Raw genomic sequence first — 19,179 nt, forward strand, 5'->3', positions numbered from 1 at the left:
TAATCACTGCGGTGACTAAGAAAACGGCGTTGCCGGTGGAAGGTGGCACGGCCCTAAAGGACGCCCAAGACAGAAGATTGGAAGCGGCTTTAAGGTCGTCCTTCGAGGCGGCTGCCTTAAGTTTGCAGGCCTCAGTTTGCGGCTCCTATGTGGCGAGGGCGTGCCTGACGATTGTGCAGCGGGCTTCCCCCTCGGATCCTTCCTTGAGGGCTGACTGGCCGGCCCTGGAATCGGGCTTGGCTTATTTGGCAGACTTACTGTATGATGTCTTGAGAGCCTCGGCTAAAGGTATGGCTCAGACAGTCTCTGCACGGCGCTGGCTTTGGCTGAAACATTGGTCTGCGGACCACGCCTCTAAGTCCCGCCTGGCTAAGTTGCCTTTTAAAGGCAAGCTGCTCTTTGGGGTCGAGCTGGACAAAATCGTGACCGATCTCGGCACGTCTAAGGGCAAGAGGTTACCAGAGGTCAGGGCTCGGGCCAGTGCTCGCCCCGGTATCTCCAGAGGACGGTTTCAAGAAGCCCGTCGGTACCGCCCGGGCAAGTCGGGCTCCTCTGCCCCCTCTTCCATCAAAAGGAACTTCTCTCCCAAGCAGCATTCCTTTCGCAGAGACCGCCGTCCCAGAGGTACGCCCTCCGGTCCTCCCCCAGGGTCTCGTACCCAATGACGGGGTCCTGGGCCATGGCCCAGTGCAGATTGGAGGATGCCTGTCCTCGTTTCTGGGCGATTGGACCAAAGTAACTTCAGACGCTTGGGTGCTGGAAGTCATCAGAGACGGCTACAAGTTAGAGTTCTGCCGACCCTTAAGAGACGGGTTTGTACTCTCTCCCTGCAAGTCTCCGGTCAAAGCTGTGGCAGTGCAGCAGACCTTGGACAACCTGATACGCCTGGGTGCGGTCGTTCCGGTGCCAGAAAATCAGATTGGCGTTACTCCATTTACTTTGTGGTACCAAAGAAAGGAGGTTCTGTCCGGCCTATCCTCGACCTCAAAGGGGTCAATCGGGCCTTGAAAGTTCGGCACTTTCGCATGGAGACTCTCCGCTCTGTTATAGCGGCAGTGAAGGCAGGAGAGTTCTTGGCTTCCTTGGACATCAAGGAAGCGTACCTGCATATTCCCATCTGGCCTCCTCATCAACGCTTTCTGCGTTTTGCAGTCCTGGGCCGACACTTCCAGTTCAGAGCCCTCCCTTTCGGGTTGGCTACTGCTCCGCGGACCTTCTCCAAAGTAATGGTGGTCATCGTGGCCTTCCTGCGAAAGGAAGGAGTACAAGTCCCTCCTTATCTGGACGACTGGTTGATCCGAGCCCCCTCTTATGCAGAGTGCGGCAAAGCTGTGGACCGGGTGGTTGCTCTTTTGAGCTCCCTGGGGTGGATCATCAACTGGGAGAAGAGCCAGCTGCGCCCGACTCAGTCCCTGGAGTATCTGGGAGTTCGATTCGACACCCAGGTGGGCAGAGTGTTCCTGCCAGACAATCGGATTGTTAAGCTTCAGGCTCAGGTGGACCAGTTCCTAGTAGCCTCTCTTCTTCGGGCTTGGGACTATGTGCAGCTGTTGGGCTCTATGACGGCCACGATGGAAGTAGTGCCCCGGGTCAGGGCTCATATGAGACCACTACAACACTCTCTGCTGCAGCGCTGGACTCCGATGTCGGAGGATTATGCTGTGCGCCTTCCCTTGGACCCAGCAGTGCGCAAGGCGCTGAGCTGGTGGATGCAGACAGACAAGTTGTCTGCAGGAATGCCTCTGGTGACCCCGGAGTGGATTGTTGTCACGACGGACGCCTCTTTGTCGGGCTGGGGAGCCCACTGCTTGGGAAGGACAGCTCAGGGGCTCTGGTCTCCTGCAGAGGCAAAGTGGTCTATCAACCTCTTGGAACTCAGAGCCATTCGGTTGGCGCTTTTGGAGTTCATCCCGGTACTGGCGTTGAAGCCAGTACGGGTCCTGTCGGACAATGCCACGGCTGTGGCCTATGTCAACCGCCAGGGAGGTACCAAGAGCGCCCCTCTAGCCAAGGAGGCCATGAATCTATGCCAGTGGGCGGAAGCGAACCTGGAACAGCTGTCAGCGGCCCACATTGCCGGAGTCATGAATGTCAAGGCGGACTTTTTCAGTCGCCATACCTTGGAGCCCGGAGAGTGGCAGCTATCTGCTCAGGCGTTCTTGGACATCACGAAGCGCTGGGGCCAGCCTAGCCTAGATCTGATGGCGTCATCGGCCAATTGCCAAGTGCCGCGCTTTTTCAGCAGAGGACGGGACCCTCGATCCCTGGGAGTAGATGCTCTTCTCCAACAGTGGCCGACACAAGAGCTTCTCTATGTGTTCCCGCCCTGGCCCATGTTGGGCAGGGTGCTAGACCGGGTGGCAAAGCATCCGGGCCAGATAATCCTGGTGGGTCCGGACTGGCCCAGACGTCCCTGGTATGCGGACTTGATCAGGCTCTCAGTCGACGATCCTCTGCGGCTGCCAGTGGAGCAGGGCCTGTTACATCAGGGTCCCGTGGTGATGGAGGATCCCTCCCCCTTTGGTCTTACGGCCTGGCTATTGAGCGGCAGCGTCTGAGAAAGAAGGGCTTCTCAGACAAGGTCATCGCCACTATGCTGAGAGCGAGGAAGCGCTCTACTTCTACTGCTTACGCCAGGGTTTGGCGTATCTTTGCAGCGTGGTGTGAAGCAGGCTCACTTTCTCCCTTCACTGCTCCAATTTCTTCAGTGTTGGCGTTCCTGCAAGAAGGTCTGGAGAAAGGCCTGTTGCTCAGTTCCCTTAAAGTCCAGGTAGCGGCTCTGACTTGCTTCAGGGGTCGCCTGAAGGGTGCTTCCCTGGCTTCGCAGCCAGATGTGGTGCGCTTTCTCAAGGGAGTAATCACCTGCGCCCTCCTCTGCACTCAGTGGTTGCCTGCGTGACTCTCAACCTGGTGCTAAGAGCCTTGCAGTAAGCCGCCTTTTGAACCCTTGTCGAGGGCATCTCTGAAAGACCTGACCGTTGAAAGCAGTCTTTTTTGGTGGCTATCATTCAGCCAGAAGAGTTCCGAGCTCCAGGCGCTCTCATGTAGAGAGCCTTTTCTGCAGTTCATGAGGCAGGAGTGGACTATTCGCACAGTGCCTTCCTTCCTGCCCAAGGTTGTTTCTCGCTTCATGTGAATCAGCAGCTCTGTCTCCCTTCCTTTTCGTAGGAGGACTACCAGAGGAATACTCTGCTCTCAAATATCGGATGTGAGACGAGTCATCATCAGCTACTTGGAAGAGACCAATGATTTCCGGAAATCGGATCTATGTTTGTCTGTTTGCAGGTCCTCGTAAGGGTCTGCAGGCTGCTAAGCCTACAGTGGCAAGATGGGTCAAGGAAGCCATTGCAGCGGCTTATGTGGCCGCGGGGAAGGTGCCGCTATCCAGCTGAAGGCTCACTACACTAGAGCTCAGGCTTCGGCCTCGATGCAGAGGCCGGGTCCGTCTCCTTGGAAGAGATTTGCAGGCGGCAACTTGGGCATCGGCCCATACTTCTCCAGGCATTACGCTTGGCTGTGGCTGCTCGGGCAGAGGCCGGTTGGAGCTCAGTGTTGCGGTCAGGGCTTTTCAATGTCCGCCCTGGGTGCGTACTGCTTCGGTACATCCCACCAGTCTATGGATGATCAGCATGATGATATGGAAGGTAAACATTATGTATCATACCTGATAATTCTTTCCATAATCCATAGCTGATCAATCCATAGTCCCTCCCAGATATCTGTATTGGTTATATTCTGGTTGCATTTCCGGTTCCCGTTTAGTCTTCAGTTCCTGTTCAGGAGGGACTTCGTCGTTCAAGTTTTTCAGTGGATTCTTCAAGAGTTGAGACGAATTGTGTTACAGTGAGCTGCTGCATTCCTCTCCCCTCCGTTTGTACGGGGCTGATTGAGACTTTAAATTCTGACCGGCGCTCCCTCCCGCTTCGTGCGGCAGTAGGGCAGCTTTGTACCCCTCCCCGCTTCGGCGGGTTTTAGGTCAGTCAGCTCCTCCCGCGGTTGCGGTTGCCGGATAAGCCAGATCCCACCCGCCATCGGCGGGTGTGGTTGTCCCTCCCCCGCTCCGCGGGATGAGCTGGACGGATTCCGCTCCCCCACTTGTGTGGGGATGAGCTGGGTTAATTCCCCCTCCCCGTTTCGGCGGTGGTGAGCTGGGCAGAGTGTCCCTTGTGGGTGTAATTCTCTAAGTGCGAGTCCTGCGGATGGAGCTTGGATATCGACATACTGAGGAGTTTCCGGCAGCACATGACCACATATAGGGATGCAAAAGGATTGCTCTCTATCTCCACCTGCTGGTAGATGGACACAACCCACCAGTCTATGGATTGATCAGCTATGATTAATGGAAAGAAAATTATCAGGTATGATACATAATTTACCATTTGCATCGGAGGAACCCATGTACTTTTTTTTTCTGATTACTGAGTTCTCTACAGTAGAAACATTTCTATTAGAGAAAAAAATCAAGAATACATAATTTCCTAGTAAGTTTAAATAAATCTATTTGTGTGTTTAAAGCATTGTAGCATGGTGTTGGTATAAATTACAACCCTTTATTTAAAATCGAAACCTCATATTGATTTTCTTTTCAATAAATTTATAGTATTCTGTGAATTATATTCATCCTCTGATATACACAAATACATGTCATTTGTATGGCCCAAACCAACTGATGGGTTAGACAAATTAAAATCTATTATTTCCAATAATCTTCTATTGGTCTTGTGTGTTGAAATATGTTCCTGTTGTTGGGTTGTTCTGTTTACAGAATTTCCCCCTTCCTCTCCTTCCTCCTCCCTATATATAGGGTAGTTGACCCCCCCCCTGTTCTTTGTGTATTATGGGTGGGTCTGTAATTGAACCTTTCTTCCAAATTTTCCCTAATTGAAAAACCTGCTACGATAGATTTGGCCTAGAGGGTGTTGAAAATAAAGGCGCTGATGGGTCAAAGACCGCTTAATTATTGCACCTTATTCTTTTTGATTTCACGCTCGGGTAGTGGGGCTCTTATGTTCAATAACATTCTTCAATTTGTCATTATTAAAATTAAAAGTTTTGTTTTTGTTTTCATAATACCTTGGTTTATTATTTCTCTGATGCCTTGTATATACCTTGTTATATCTATAATGTAGTTCATCTCTTTTGTATTTATATAATTTAAACACTTTTTACATCCTTCTTAAATCTTTCCAACTGTAAGATTAAATCGTTCAAATAAATCTTTAAAACATCTATTATTTCTTTCAAGAAGACCAACTCGTTGTCAAGATCTGCTTTAATTTTTTCCATCTCCTTATTAGCTGTTTGAATAATCAGAATCATTAAATCCAAAGAACATTTATTGAGATTTGCTTCCCATTTGAGTAAAAAATCAGCGTCTTCATTATACATTTTGGTTCTTTGTAACTCTTAATCCTCCGACAATACTCCAATTTAGTAATGGTAAATTTATAACTACATATATCGAAAACCGACAGACAGAAATGTTACTTCATTTAACAGCTGTCATAGTCAGCCCGCTTAAGAGAAATCTTCCTTACAGGCCAATTCCTAAGGGTGAAAAATTATGTTCAGACAATAAGGAATTTAAGAGACAGATGAACATAATGGCCAATAGATTCACCCAAAGTGGATACCCGAAAAGATATATAAAAGAAGGTATGCTTAGAACATCACACATCAGAGACTAGATCTCATCCACACTACAAATACAACAGTAGCAATAAGGAGAATAGAATTGTATGTACTTTATATTTTGACCATATGTCATCAGATCTGATTAAGATATTTAGGAAATATTGGCCATTGGTCAAAAACATACGGGTATTGTTTTACTCACCTCTGGGTTTTGTTATGTTATCAGTGCTGTACCGCAGGGTCTGGTCCTCGAGCCAGCTCTTTTTAACATCTTTCTGAGTGATATTGCAGAAGGACTGTCTGGTAAGGTCTGTCTCGTTGCGGATGATACCAAACTCTGTAATAGGGTGGACACCCCGGAGGGTGTGGTTAGTATGAAGAAGGGTCTAGCAAAGCTTGAAGAATGGTCCGATAATTGGCAACTAAGATTTAATGCTAAGAAGTGCAGGGTCATGCACCTGTAGTACAAGAATCCAAGGGAACGGTACAGTATATGGGGTGAAGTACTTTTGTGTATGAAAGAAGAGCGGGACTTGGAGTTGATTGTGTCTGATGACCTTACGGTGGCCAAACAGGTAGAAAAGGCAATGGGCAAAGCCAGAAAGATGCTTAGGTGCATAAGGATAGGGATGACCAGCAGGAAAAAAAGAGGTGATAATGCCCTTGTATAAGTCTCTGGTGAGGCCCCATTTAGAGTACTGCATGCAATTCTGGAGACTGCACCTACAGAAAGATATGAACAGGATGAAGTCGGTCCAGAGGGTGGCTACAAAATTAGTAAGCGGTCTCTGTCATAAAATATATAGGGACAGGCTTATGAACCTCAACATGTATAGTCTGGAAGAGAGGTGAGAGAGAGGGGATATGATAGAGACATTTACAGGAGTTGAGCCTTTTTCAAATGAAGGAAAACTCTAGAATGAGGGGGCATACGATGAAGTTGAGGGAGTAGACTTAGGAGGAATCTAAGAAAATACTCTTTTACAGAAAGGGTGGTGGATGCTTGGAATGGCCTCCTGGTGGAGGTTGTAGAGACAATTTTGTCAATTTAAGAATGCGTGGGACAGGCATGTGGGATCCCTTAGGAAAGAAAGAGGTAGTGTTACTGAGGATGGGCAGACTAGATTGGCCATTTGGCCCTTATCTGCCATGTGTTTCTATGTTTTCTACAATTTCAAATCATTACTGCTGTAGTAGTTTTTCCCTATTTACAGCACCGTCTAGCAGATCATCGAGTTCCTTCTCTTAGGACTTTTGCAGACTTCCTGCTGCTTTTGTGGCTTGGTGAAGTTGTGGAAGCTTACCTTTTTATGCAACCAAATCAAAGATTTCAACATTGCGAACATAACACTGTTCCAACTATGTTCTAACAACATAAACGGCATCAACAATACAATCCCAGATACAATAGAGACTGAAGAGTTCAGGCGGCCACAGTTTGTCACAGAGTCAAAAACCTGCTACTGGTTTTTTGACCAGGGATTATCCCTTTCATTTCCTATAGGAGGTCACATCCAACATTTTTTACACTGCCTGGAAACTACCCACGACAGATAAAATAGTCCAGAACGGTTATGCCTTACGTTTTTTTCTACAGGCCACCTCAAGTGAATCCTAAAAATTATTCTCCTTCCAGAACATCAATTCCAACTCTTACAGCTGGAAGTGGATCATCTTATCATCCATCCAGGCGATAGAGACCGTTCCCTTTACCATAGGGACACAGGTTTTTATTCTCGCTTCTTCCTTGTAACAAAGAAGGGAGGTAGATATTGGGCCATCCTGGATCTCAGGTCATTGAATCGCTTTATTGTGAAAGAGCATTTTCGAATTACAACTTGGGCAATGATTCTTCCTTTCCTTCAGAAAAATGCATGGCTTTCCTCTACTGATCTCCAGAATGCTTATTTACACATTCTGATTTGCCCAACTTCAAGGCAGTTTCTCAGATTTCAGTTAGGCAACAACCACTATCAATACAAGGTGTTACCCTTTGGCCTAACATCGGCTCCCAGGGTATTTATCAAGTGTATAGTGCTGGCTGTTGCTCACCTGCATCAACAGGGTCATCAGATTTATCCATACCTCGACGATTGGTTGATCGTAGCAGCCTCACCACAGTCAAATCTTCAAGTATTGCATACCACGTTGCGTCTGCTCACAAATCTCGGATTTTTAATCAACGCAAAAAAGTCAACGCTTAGACTTTATAGGAGCAACTCTTCTCACTCGCTTAACTTTAGTGAAACTTCCAGAACAGAGATTTCAAGACATTCTCACTCAAGTATAACATGTACAAGCTGTCAACTTCACAACAGCCAGAAAGAACTCTCCTTCATCTCCTGAGACCGATGGCAGCTACCATACATCTACATCCTCTGACAAGACTCAAGATGCGTCTACTTCAGTGGCATTTAAAATGACATTGGATTCAATATCGTTATTTAAGTACTCAAATATCAATACCATCTCTTCTCAAGCAACAACTACAGTGGTGGACTTCACCAGCACATCTGTTTCTAGGAGCTCCGTTTCAGCCACCTCTCCTTCAGTCATATTAACAACAGATGCATCCAAATACGGATGGGGAGCTCATCTCAGTCTCTACAGCTGAACGAATGGGCTCTAAAAGACCACAGTTACACAGCATCTCTTCCAGTTATGGGGTTGTCCAACAATAGATTTATCACGTCCCCACATAACAACAAATGTCAACAATATTGTTCAAGGTGGCCCAGTGTCAGCAGAATAGCAGAGGACGCTTTTCAAATTCCTTGGACAGGGAATCTTCTGTATACTTACCCTCCAATATCTCTCATATCAAAAACTCTCCACAAAGCAGTTTCAGATGGATCGCACATGATTCTTGTCATTCCCCGTCGGACAAGACAACCGTGTTTCCCACTCTACTACTACTACTTAGCATTTCTATAGCGCTGCCAGGGTTACGCAGCGCTGTACAAGTTTAGACAAGGGGAAGGACAGTCCCTGCTCAAGAGAGCTTACAACCTAAAGGTAATAAGCTATGTAGTCAGTGTATGTATCTGGAATGGGGAAGGTGGTTAGGCGCCAAAAGCAAGGGAGAAGAGATGGGCCTTGAGTAAGGACTTGAAAATGGGCAGGGAGGGTGCACGGCGTATGGGCTCAGGAAGTCTGTTCCAGGCATAAGGTGAAGCGAGGCAGAAGGGGCGGAGTCTGGAGTTAGCGGTGGTGGAGAAGGGTACAGATAGGAGTGATTTGTCCTGAGAGCGGAGGTTACGGGTGGGAACATATGGGGAGAGGAGGGTAGAGAGGTAATGGGGGGCTGCAGATTGAGTGCACTTGAAGGTCAATAGGAGAAGCTTGAATTGTATACTCCTAAAACAAATGGCAGTATCTGCTCCAGTTTATCTTCCTCAAACAGCGGGCCTCATCACCCAGAACAATGGGCGCCTACTATACCCAAAACTAACCTCATTAAAATTGACAGCATGGCTCATCACTCCAGTTCAGTAGATAACACCATTTTCTCTTCTCAGTTTTTACAGGTTCTCATGGCAACTAGAAAGAACTCAACTAACAGCTGCTATACATCAAAATGGAAACGATTTCTTTATGGTGTTCTTCCAAAAAATTGGATTCGTATTCCTGTTCCATCTCAGCTGTTTTGGAATATGTTCTCCATTTGTCCAATTCTGGGTTGTCGTTCACTTCTGTCAAAGTAACGTGGAGGGGCATAATCGAACAGCGCTGGCCATCTATTTTGGCGGCGCCGCAAAGAGCTGTCCGGAACCGTATTATCCATCTTTTGTTTCGATAATACGGTTGGGGCTGGCCAAATGCCATAGATCGCTGGGTTTGAGATGGCCGACTTTGTTTTTCAGCGATAATGGAAACTGGAACGAGCCATCTTAAACCCGGCCAAATCCAAGGCATTTGGCCGTGGGAGGGGCCAGCATTCGTAGTGCACTGGTACTTCTGGATATTTCGATCTTGCTGATCAGTTATGTTATGACTTACTTGTTCTGGAGTGCTGTATTTTGTGATACTGTTTTGAGAAATTTTCAATAAAGACCATACAAATTAAAAAAGTTTTTCTCTGAGGGGTTTGACACTTTCGAATTGCGTTTTTCCAAAGATAAGCCTGGCTGCCGTGTTTTGAGCAGTTTGAAGTTTCTTTATGATTTGTTCTTTACATCCCGCATAGATTCCATTGCAGTAGTCTACATGACTTAGTACCATTGATTGTATCAAGTTGCGAAATGTTTCTCTCGGGAAGTATGGTTAAGTATGTTAAGTTGCGAAATGTTTCCCTCGGGAAGTATGGTTAAGTATTGCCTTCTTTCCTCTTTTCAAATCCCCTAGTACCATGTTGTTCCTTCCATGCACTAGGATCCTAACCTTCCTTTACTATCCCCCTATTCCCTCCAGCTACTGCTCACTGAACACTTCCACTGCTAACCCCTCATACAGTGGGGGAAATAAGTATTTGATCCCTTGCTGATTTTGTAAGTTTGCCCACTGACAAAGACATGAGCAGCCCATAATTGAAGGGTAGGTTATTGGTAACAGTGAGAGATAGCACATCACAAATTAAATCCGGAAAATCACATTGTGGAAAGTATATGAATTTATTTGCATTCTGCAGAGGGAAATAAGTATTTAATCCCTCTGGCAAACAAGACCTAATACTTGGTGGCAAAACCCTTGTTGGCAAGCACAGCGGTCAGACGTCTTCTGTAGTTGATGATGAGGTTTGCACACATGTCAGGAGGAATTTTGGTCCACTCCTCTTTGCAGATCATCTCTAAATCATTAAGAGTTCTGGGCTGTCGCTTGGCAACTCGCAGCTTCAGCTCCCTCCATAAGTTTTCAATGGGATTAAGGTCTGGTGACTGGCTAGGCCACTCCATGACCCTAATGTGCTTCTTCCTGAGCCACTCCTTTGTTGCCTTGGCTGTATGTTTTGGGTCATTGTCGTGCTGGAAGACCCAGCCACGACCCATTTTTAAGGCCCTGGCGGAGGGAAGGAGGTTGTCACTCAGAATTGTACGGTACATGGCCCCATCCATTCTCCCATTGATGCGGTGAAGTAGTCCTGTGCCCTTAGCAGAGAAACACCCCCAAAACATAACATTTCCACCTCCATGCTTGACAGTGGGGATGGTGTTCTTTGGGTCATAGGCAGCATTTCTCTTCCTCCAAACACGGCGAGTTGAGTTCATGCCAAAGAGCTCAATTTTTGTCTCATCTGACCACAGCACCTTCTCCCAATCACTCTCGGCATCATCCAGGTGTTCACTGGCAAACTTCAGACGGGCCGTCACATGTGCCTTCCGGAGCAGGGGACCTTGCGGGCACTGCAGGATTGCAATCCGTTATGTCGTAATGTGTTACCAATGGTTTTCGTGGTGACAGTGGTCCCAGCTGCCTTGAGATCATTGACAAGTTCCCCCCTTGTAGTTGTAGGCTGATTTCTAACCTTCCTCATGATCAAGGATACCCCACGAGGTGAGATTTTGCGTGGAGCCCCAGATCTTTGTCGATTGACAGTCATTTTGTACTTCTTCCATTTTCTTACTATGGCACCAACAGTTGTCTCCTTCTCGCCCAGCGTCTTACTGATGGTTTTGTAGCCCATTCCAGCCTTGTGCAGGTGTATGATCTTGTCCCTGACATCCTTAGACAGCTCCTTGCTCTTGGCCATTTTGTAGAGGTTAGAGTCTGACTGATTCACTGAGTCTGTGGACAGGTGTCTTTCATACAGGTGACCATTGCCGACAGCTGTCTGTCATGCAGGTAACGAGTTGATTTGGAGCATCTACCTGGTCTGTAGGGGCCAGATCTCTTACTGGTTGGTGGGGGATCAAATACTTATTTCCCTCTGCAGAATGCAAATAAATTCATATACTTTCCACAATGTGATTTTCCGGATTTAATTTGTGATGTGCTATCTCTCACTGTTACCAATAACCTACCCTTCAATTATGGGCTGTTCATGTCTTTGTCAGTGGGCAAACTTACAAAATCAGCAAGGGATCAAATACTTATTTCCCCCACTGTATATTTGTAAACTGCCTAGATGATATTGCAGATGGTGCATAGATGAAGCTTCATCCTTCACAAATATGCCCCAGCCACTCCCACTCCTCTCCCTGTGGTAGCGTGGATTAATGGCTGCCTGCAGGGTCTCATAAACTATAGCACACACAGGTTGCAGGTAAACATCAAACTACTTTATTTACGTACACAAAGGAAAATAGCTAGCCTAGTTTCCTCACGGGCTTGGTACTTCCAATAAAGTCTCTTCCACAGTCACAGTTTTAGCAGCCTGTACCTGACATGGCTCCACTGTTTCATCAACCAAGGGATAATTGGCTTACCTCACATATAGTCCCTGGACATGTAGACTTCTAGGTTTCTTTACAACACAGGGTGTGTGCATATGAATTAAGGGCATTCCTCTTCTCGGGAACTCCCCTCAGATACTGCAACCAAGCTAGAATACCCTGGGAAGATCCTTGGTTGGACCTCTCCATTCTACTCCATTCCAGGGTTTCCCACTTCCTCCTGGCCCAGCAGGCCAACTAAGCTATTCCCAGCCGTATGGTAGCTCAGTTCCAGCCTCAGTGCAGAAGTGTCACCAAGGAAACACTCACCTACTCCTGTCTGAATGTCTTAGTCTATTCTGCCATGTCTTAATTTCGCAATGTGCTACTACTACCCCCATTTTAATTACTCTCTGCGCCCCTTTTCTCACCTTTCAAGAATGTCCCTGTTTTTATTGAAAACAAAATGATTTTGTATAAAATTCTCCAGTTAATATTTATTTTCTAATTTAAATTAAAAAATAAACCATCTTTATTTTAGGAAAAAATGGAAGCCCATGGAGATGGAAATTGCACTGGGGCTGCGATCTCTATGGACTCTGATCTGGCTCATCTTGACAATGATTTTGCCGATCTGGGAAAACAGACTGATAGAGACCTTCCTTCAGAAATTATGTGCTTGAAACCTGCCATGCAAGACAGCAAGGCACCTAGAAAGAAACTCTGTGGATATTTAAACAAATTTGGCATGAGGGGGCCAATAAAGGCTTGGAAGTATCGCTGGTTCTCCTATGATGACAAGAAGTGTCAGTTATACTACTACAGAACAGCAAGGGATGTTGTTCCTCTAGGGAGCATCGACCTGTCTACTGCTGTCTTTGATTACAAGGTGGAGGCAGAAGAGGGGATGTTTGAAATCCAGACACCAGGTCGAGTTTTTATACTTAAGGTATGTGCTCGCTCTTGTCTGCCTCATGTCATATATTTCAAATGTTTTAATGTTAAAATTATTTGACAAGAAGTAATTGAAATTATTTTGCAGTCAGTTAAAGGAGTTAAAGGACTGATATTTGAGTTGGAGAGAGATGTTTCCAGAGATGAAACAGCTCAGCAATCAAGGGTTATGAATATGAGGAAAGGTTGAAGGGGAAGTGGAGGCCTAGAATGGTTGCTGCAGTATGGTTACATTTGGTTATAATCCAGTGGCGTAGCCAGACCTAACATTTTGGGTGGGCCAAGAGCTAATATGGATGGGCACTGGGCATATAGGTATGAGTAATGTTTCTTGCTACAAAATAATGCATTAGAATGCACTTGATGATGGATTAATAAGTAGTATGCTCAACATCTGCCCTGCATCAAAATATGGAAAAACCAACATTTTAAAACATGGTTACATTATCTCACATCTTAAACTTGACTAGGCGTAAGTCTACTATAACGGCAAACATCTCAACACACATGACAGGATCCTAGAGTATAATTACAGCAATGATGTAATCCTTTAAACTTTGCTTCTCTACCCCTCCATCCAGCCCCTTAGCCCGGCATCAGCCCTTCTCTTATCTACCCTACCCCCCCCACCCATAGCCCAGCATCAGCCCTTCCCTTCCTCATCATCCATCCCATTGCTATGCATCGGCCCCACCCTAACCTCCACCCCTTCCTATAGTCTAGTGTCAGTCCTGTCCTATCCCCTACCCATCCCCATAGTCCTGGTACCCCCCCCCCCCCAACCCTGAAGCACACCAGCATTAAATATAAAACTTTTTGTCTTTTAATATCTCCCCCATCCAGGAACCTGCCTACATTAAATATAAAGGGGTTTTTTTTTTAAATTTTAAACCTGGGCACTGCAGAGACCATCCCTACTCCAAAACCCACCAACATAAATTTTTTTTAAAAGGTTTAGTTTTTTTTAACCTATGCAATGAGCCTACCCCAACATTATTGGTGGGTTACTGGGTGGGGGTGGGCTCTTCACTGGCTAGGGAAAAAAGATTAAATATACCTTTTTTCCCCTAGGCAGTGAAGAGCCATCCCCACCCAGAAGCCCACCACCAACATTACACTCACAAAAAAATTCAGACAAAAACTGAAATGAAGACCCCCCCTTCCCTCCACCCAAGAAAGCCAGTCTCTACAAGCAGGGCAATATGGGTAACAGAGAAAACCTAAATGTTTTTTTTCTACTGTACTCTGCAAAATACAAAACTAAAAAAATCATAAACATTTTAATTTTTAAAAAGGTACATTCACAAAGCAGGCAAATCTCAATCTTTAAACAATATTAAATAAAAATATATTTTTCTTTTCTACCTTTGTTGTCTGAGCACTTATTTTGTGATTGGGTTAGTCCCACTCTATTCCACTTTCCATGTGTCAGTCTTCTAAATTCTTTTCCAGGTTGGCTTTTCCATTTCTTGTCCCTCCTCTTGTCATCATCCTTTCCCATTCAATCACCAAAGTCCCACTCATCTTCTGCTCTGTTCCCTTTCCCCCCACACCCCTAGTCACATCCATCTTCTGCTCCCTCTCTCTCCTCCACCCCCCCTAGTCCCATTCATCTTCTGCTCCCTCTCCCTCCCCCACCAAGTCCCACTTATCTTCTTCTCTGTTCCCCTTCTCCCACATCCCTAGTTGCATCCATCTTCTGCTCCCTCTCTCTCCTCCACACCCCCTAGTCCCATTCATCTTCTGCTCCCTCTCCCTCCCCCACCAAGTCCCACTTATCTTCTTCTCTGTTCCCCTTCTCCCACATACCTAGTTGCATCCATCTTCTGTTCCTACTATCTCCCACACCCCCTAGTCCCATTCATCTTCTGCTCCCTCTCCCTTCTCTCACCCCCCTAGTCCCATCCATCTTGTGCTCCTTCCTTCTCCATCTCTCTCTCTTACTCTATTCCCCATTGTCAGCGGTCTCGCCCCTGTCTCTCTTGCTTTCCTTGGGCCGCCCCGCCCCGCTGCACCAGCCACCGCCGCACGGAGTCAGTTCTTTCTCTCCTAGCCCCGGCCCGTGCGCTCGTATCGCACCCCCCTAGTCTTCCAATCCCTGCCTCGAGTCGCCAGCAATTCCGCTTAGACATCGCAGCGCCCCATATTGCTTCCCCCCCCACCCCCGAGTCCTCCAATCCCTGAGCCGCCGCAGCCTCACGAGAAGCAGTACACACGTGCTTTAGACCTGCCCCCAGAAGCCTTTCTTGTGCTTCAACTTCCTGTTCCTGCGTAGGAGGGAAACTGTAGCAGAGAGAAGGGGCTTCCGGGGTAGGTCTAAAGCAGCGTGTGTACTGCTTCTCGTTGAGGCTGCCGCGGCTCGTGGATTGGAGGACTTGGGAGGGTGGGGAGCAATGCGGGGCGCTGCGATGCTGGAAAAACGGGAGCAGTTAGCGCCTTGATCCAGAGGAGACATCGGGGGTTGACCGGGGAGGAGGAGGAGCTGCGGCTCCCATGCGGTGCGGTGCAGTGCAGGAGGAGGCTGGGGCTGCTCGGAAGTGACGGTGTCTGCAGCATCACTGCAGTCTGCGGCGGGAGCGGGAAGACGGTGCTGGGGGGACATGCCGAGAGCCTGAGATGGATGCTGCTGCTGCTGCTGCAGCAGTTCGTTTGTGGGGGGGGACAATTGCCTCCCAAACTATGCCCATGCATTCTGCTCTTTTTCCTGTCAGCTGCCATGGCAGAACTAAAAGGCTGTGCACTGATTGGTTAGACGAGTAGAGAAAACTGAGTGGGCCTGAGCTGTGATTGGGTGGGCCTGGGCCCACCCAGGCCCACCCTTAGCTACGCCCCTGTTATAATCAGGGCTGGTGGAAAGATATTAGGCACTCTAGGTGAACCTTGAGCCTTACGACACCCACCCCTCCAAATTAACTTTTAGACTCCTAAGCCCACCACAGTCCTCCACAATTTTGATAATTAAACTCAATATTCCATATCATCATGCTGATCAATCCATAGACTGATGGGTTGTGTCCATCTACCAGCAGGTGGAGATAGAGAGCAATCCTTTTGCCTCCCTATATGTGGTCATGTGCTGCCGGAAACTCCTCATGTTCTCTATCTCAGCAGGTGGTGGTCACACACAGCAGCAGCTCTGGCTAGGTCTCCAAGCCTAATCTTTAGGTTTTGTTGAGTACCTGGGGTTGAGGGCTCTTCTTGAGCAAGTGCAAACCTGGTGGTGCCAGTTCCCTCCTTTTCTCCCCCCTCCCGCTGGCTCCGTTTAAAAAAAAAAAAAAAGTAAAAATATTTGGACGTCCTTTAAGGGCATTTATTTCAATGTTTATATCAGCGTTTATTGCAGCTGCTCACTGGGACACCAGTTCGTTACAGCTCGGAGCGAGAAGCAGGTAATTTTACCTTTTTATAGCGGGCAGGGGGTTCCCCGTTCGGTCTCCACGTGGCTTATGGCGTCGGAGGGCGAGGGCGCGAAGATTCGCTCCCCGGACCGCGTGTATGCGTCTAGCGGGGATGCGGGGGTTTTCAAAGCCTGAATCGCCTTTGTTGAGCATCAGTTTGGAGTCCAGTCAGTGTCCCGGTTCTTCCTCCGGTGCAGCGGTTTTTCCCGCCATAAGCGCCCATCCCCCGCTACTCGCCCACTCCATGTTGGCCGGCCACTCTGCTCGGACGGCTTCTTCTTGGGCCGCCCTCGAGCTGGGAGACGTTAATGCTATGGTTGCCCTTGATTCGGGCGACGGCAAGAAAGCGGCGTAAGTTAAGCGCCGTTCTTTCCACGCGGCTCCTTCTCGGAGTTTTGCGCCGGACGCCATTTTGGATACGCAGAATGTTTCTCCCCCGCTCTTGCGAGCGCCGGTTGAGGGTGCGTCTAGGGCCGTGGCCCAGGCGGCAGAAGTGCACAGTCTAGGGGGTTTCTCCCCTGAGTTCTTTTTGCTGCTGCATCAGGCTTTTCTTATGATAAACGCTGCCCCGGCTCCCCCCTCTGGTCAAGGGGCTGAGGCCTCCGAAGCAAACGCCCTCGGGTGGACTTCCAGGCCCTAGAGGACTCTGTCTCCTCTGATGTAGATGAGGGCAGCATATCTGAGTTCTCCCAACGGTCCTTTGGGGATTCCTTGGAGGAGACGGATTCCCGCTTGGATGGAGTGGATGAACCCTCTGCAGCACGGATCTTTCGCTCAGAAGATTTGCCCAACCTGTTAGTGCAGGCCATGAGCATTTTGAAGAGTTCCTCTCCGGAGGACGTCTCTCCCTCAGCCTCTGTTGGCTCTGCCATTATGCGGGGGACTAAGCGCCCGCCTAGAACCTTCCACGTGCATGAATGCACACCTTGATTTCGGCTCAATGGGATTTCCAGAAGCGAGCCTTAAGTGGCTAGGCTATGTCCCGCCTCTATTCTCTGCCTGAAGGTGAACGGGAGGCCTTTCTTTGGCCTACCGTGGTTTCTTTAATCACTGCGGTGACTAAGAAAACGGCGTTGCCGGTGGAAGGTGGCATGGCCCTATAGGACGCCCAAGACAGGAATTTGGAGGCGGCTTTAAAGTCGTCCGAGGTGGCTGCTTTAAGTTTACAGGCCTCAATTTGTGGCTCCTATGTGGCCAGGACATGCCTGACGCGCAGCGGGCTTTCCCCTCGTATCCTTCCTTGAGGGCTGATTGGCCAGCCCTGGAATCGGACTTGGCCTACTTGGCAGGCTGGCTGTATGATGTCTTGAGAGCCTCGGCTAAAGGTCTGGCTCAGACAGTCTCTGCACGGCGGTGGCTTTGGCTGAAGCATTGTCTGCTGACCACGCCTCTTAAGTCTCGCCTGGCTAAGTTGCCTTTTAAAGGCAAGCTGCTCTTTGGGGTCGAGCTGGATAAGATTGTGACCGATCTCGGCACGTCTAAGGGCAAGAGGTTACCGGAGGTCAGGGATCGGGCCAATGGTGCCCGCCCCGGTTTCTTCAAAGGACGGTTTCAGGAAGCCCGTCGGTATTGCCCGGGCAAGTCGAGCTCCTCTGCCCCCTCTTCCATCAAAAGGAATTTCTCCCCCAAGCAGCATTCCTTTTGCAGAGACCGCCGTCCCGGAGGTGCCTCCTCCGGTCCTCCCACAGGGTCTCGTACCCAATGACGGGGCGCTGGTCCATGGCCCAGAGCAGATTGGAGGACGCCTATCCTCGTTTCTGGGCGAGTGGACCAGGGTAACTTCAGACGCTTGAGTGCTGGAAGTCATCAGAGACGGCTACAAGCTAGAGTTCTGCCGACCCTTAAGAATCGGGTTTGTGCACTCTCCCTGCAAGTCTCTGGTCAAGCTGTGGCAGTGCAGCAGACTTTGGACAATCTGATCCGCCTGGTGCGGTCGTTCCGGTGCCAGAAGATCACCCGGGCAAGGGACGTTACTCCATTTACTTTGTGGTACCTAAGAAAAGAGGTTTTGTCTGGCCTATCCTCGACCTCAAAGGGGTCAATCGAGCTTTGGAAGTTCGCCACTTCCAAATGGAGACTCTCCGCTCTGTTATAGCGGCAGTGAAGGCAGGGGAGTTCCTGGCATCCTTGTACATCAAGGAAGCTTACTTGCATATTCCCATCTGGCCTCCTCATCAACGCTTTCCGCGTTTTGCAGTTCTGAGGACACTCCCAGTTCAGAGCCCGCCCTTTCAGGTTGGTTACTGCTCCGCGGACCTTCTCAAAGTTATGGTGGTCATCGCGGCCTTCCTACGCAAGAAAGGAGTACAAGTCCATCCTTATCTGGACGACTGGTTGATCCGAGCCCTCTCTTATGCAGAGTGCGGCAGAGCTTCAGACCGGGTGATTGCTCTTTTGAGCTCCCTGAGGTGGATCATCAACTGGGAGAAAAGCCAGCTGCGCCCGACTCAGTCCCTGGAGTATCTGGGAGTTCGATTCGACCCCCAAGTGGGCAGAGTGTTCCTGCCAGACAATCAGATTGTCAAGCTTCAGGCTCAGGTGGACAAGTTCCTAGCAGCCTCTTCTCTTCGGGCTCGGGACTATGGGCAGCTGTTGGGCTTTATGACGGCCACGATGGAAGTAGTGCCCTGGGTCAGGGCCCATATGAGACCTATACAGCTCTCTCTGCTGCAGCGATGGACTCCAGCTTCGGAGGATTACGCTGTGCGCCTTCCCTTGGATCCAGCGGTGCGCAAGGCGCTGAGCTGATGGCTAAGGCCAGACAAGCCGTCCGCAGGAATGCCTCTGGTGACCCCGGAGTGGGTTTTTCGTCACGGCGGATGCCTCTTTGTGGGGCTGGGGAGCCCACTGCTTGGGAAGGACAGCGCAGGGGCTCTGGTCCCCTG

At 48.7% G+C, this 19,179-nt stretch overlaps 1 protein-coding gene across 1 annotated transcript in view; it reads left to right on the plus strand.

Moving 5' to 3' along the window:
* Window positions 1-19,179, plus strand: part of TBC1D2 (TBC1 domain family member 2) — a 692,224-nt gene that overhangs the window by 13,043 nt on the left and 660,002 nt on the right. The window contains 1 exon segment of the mRNA XM_030194342.1: window positions 12,484-12,891. Coding sequence (XP_030050202.1) covers window positions 12,490-12,891 — 402 coding nt within the window. The 5' untranslated portion in view covers window positions 12,484-12,489.

The sequence above is a fragment of the Microcaecilia unicolor genome, chromosome 2 (assembly GCF_901765095.1).
Source record: "Microcaecilia unicolor chromosome 2, aMicUni1.1, whole genome shotgun sequence".
NCBI classification, from domain to species: Eukaryota; Metazoa; Chordata; class Amphibia; order Gymnophiona; family Siphonopidae; genus Microcaecilia; species Microcaecilia unicolor.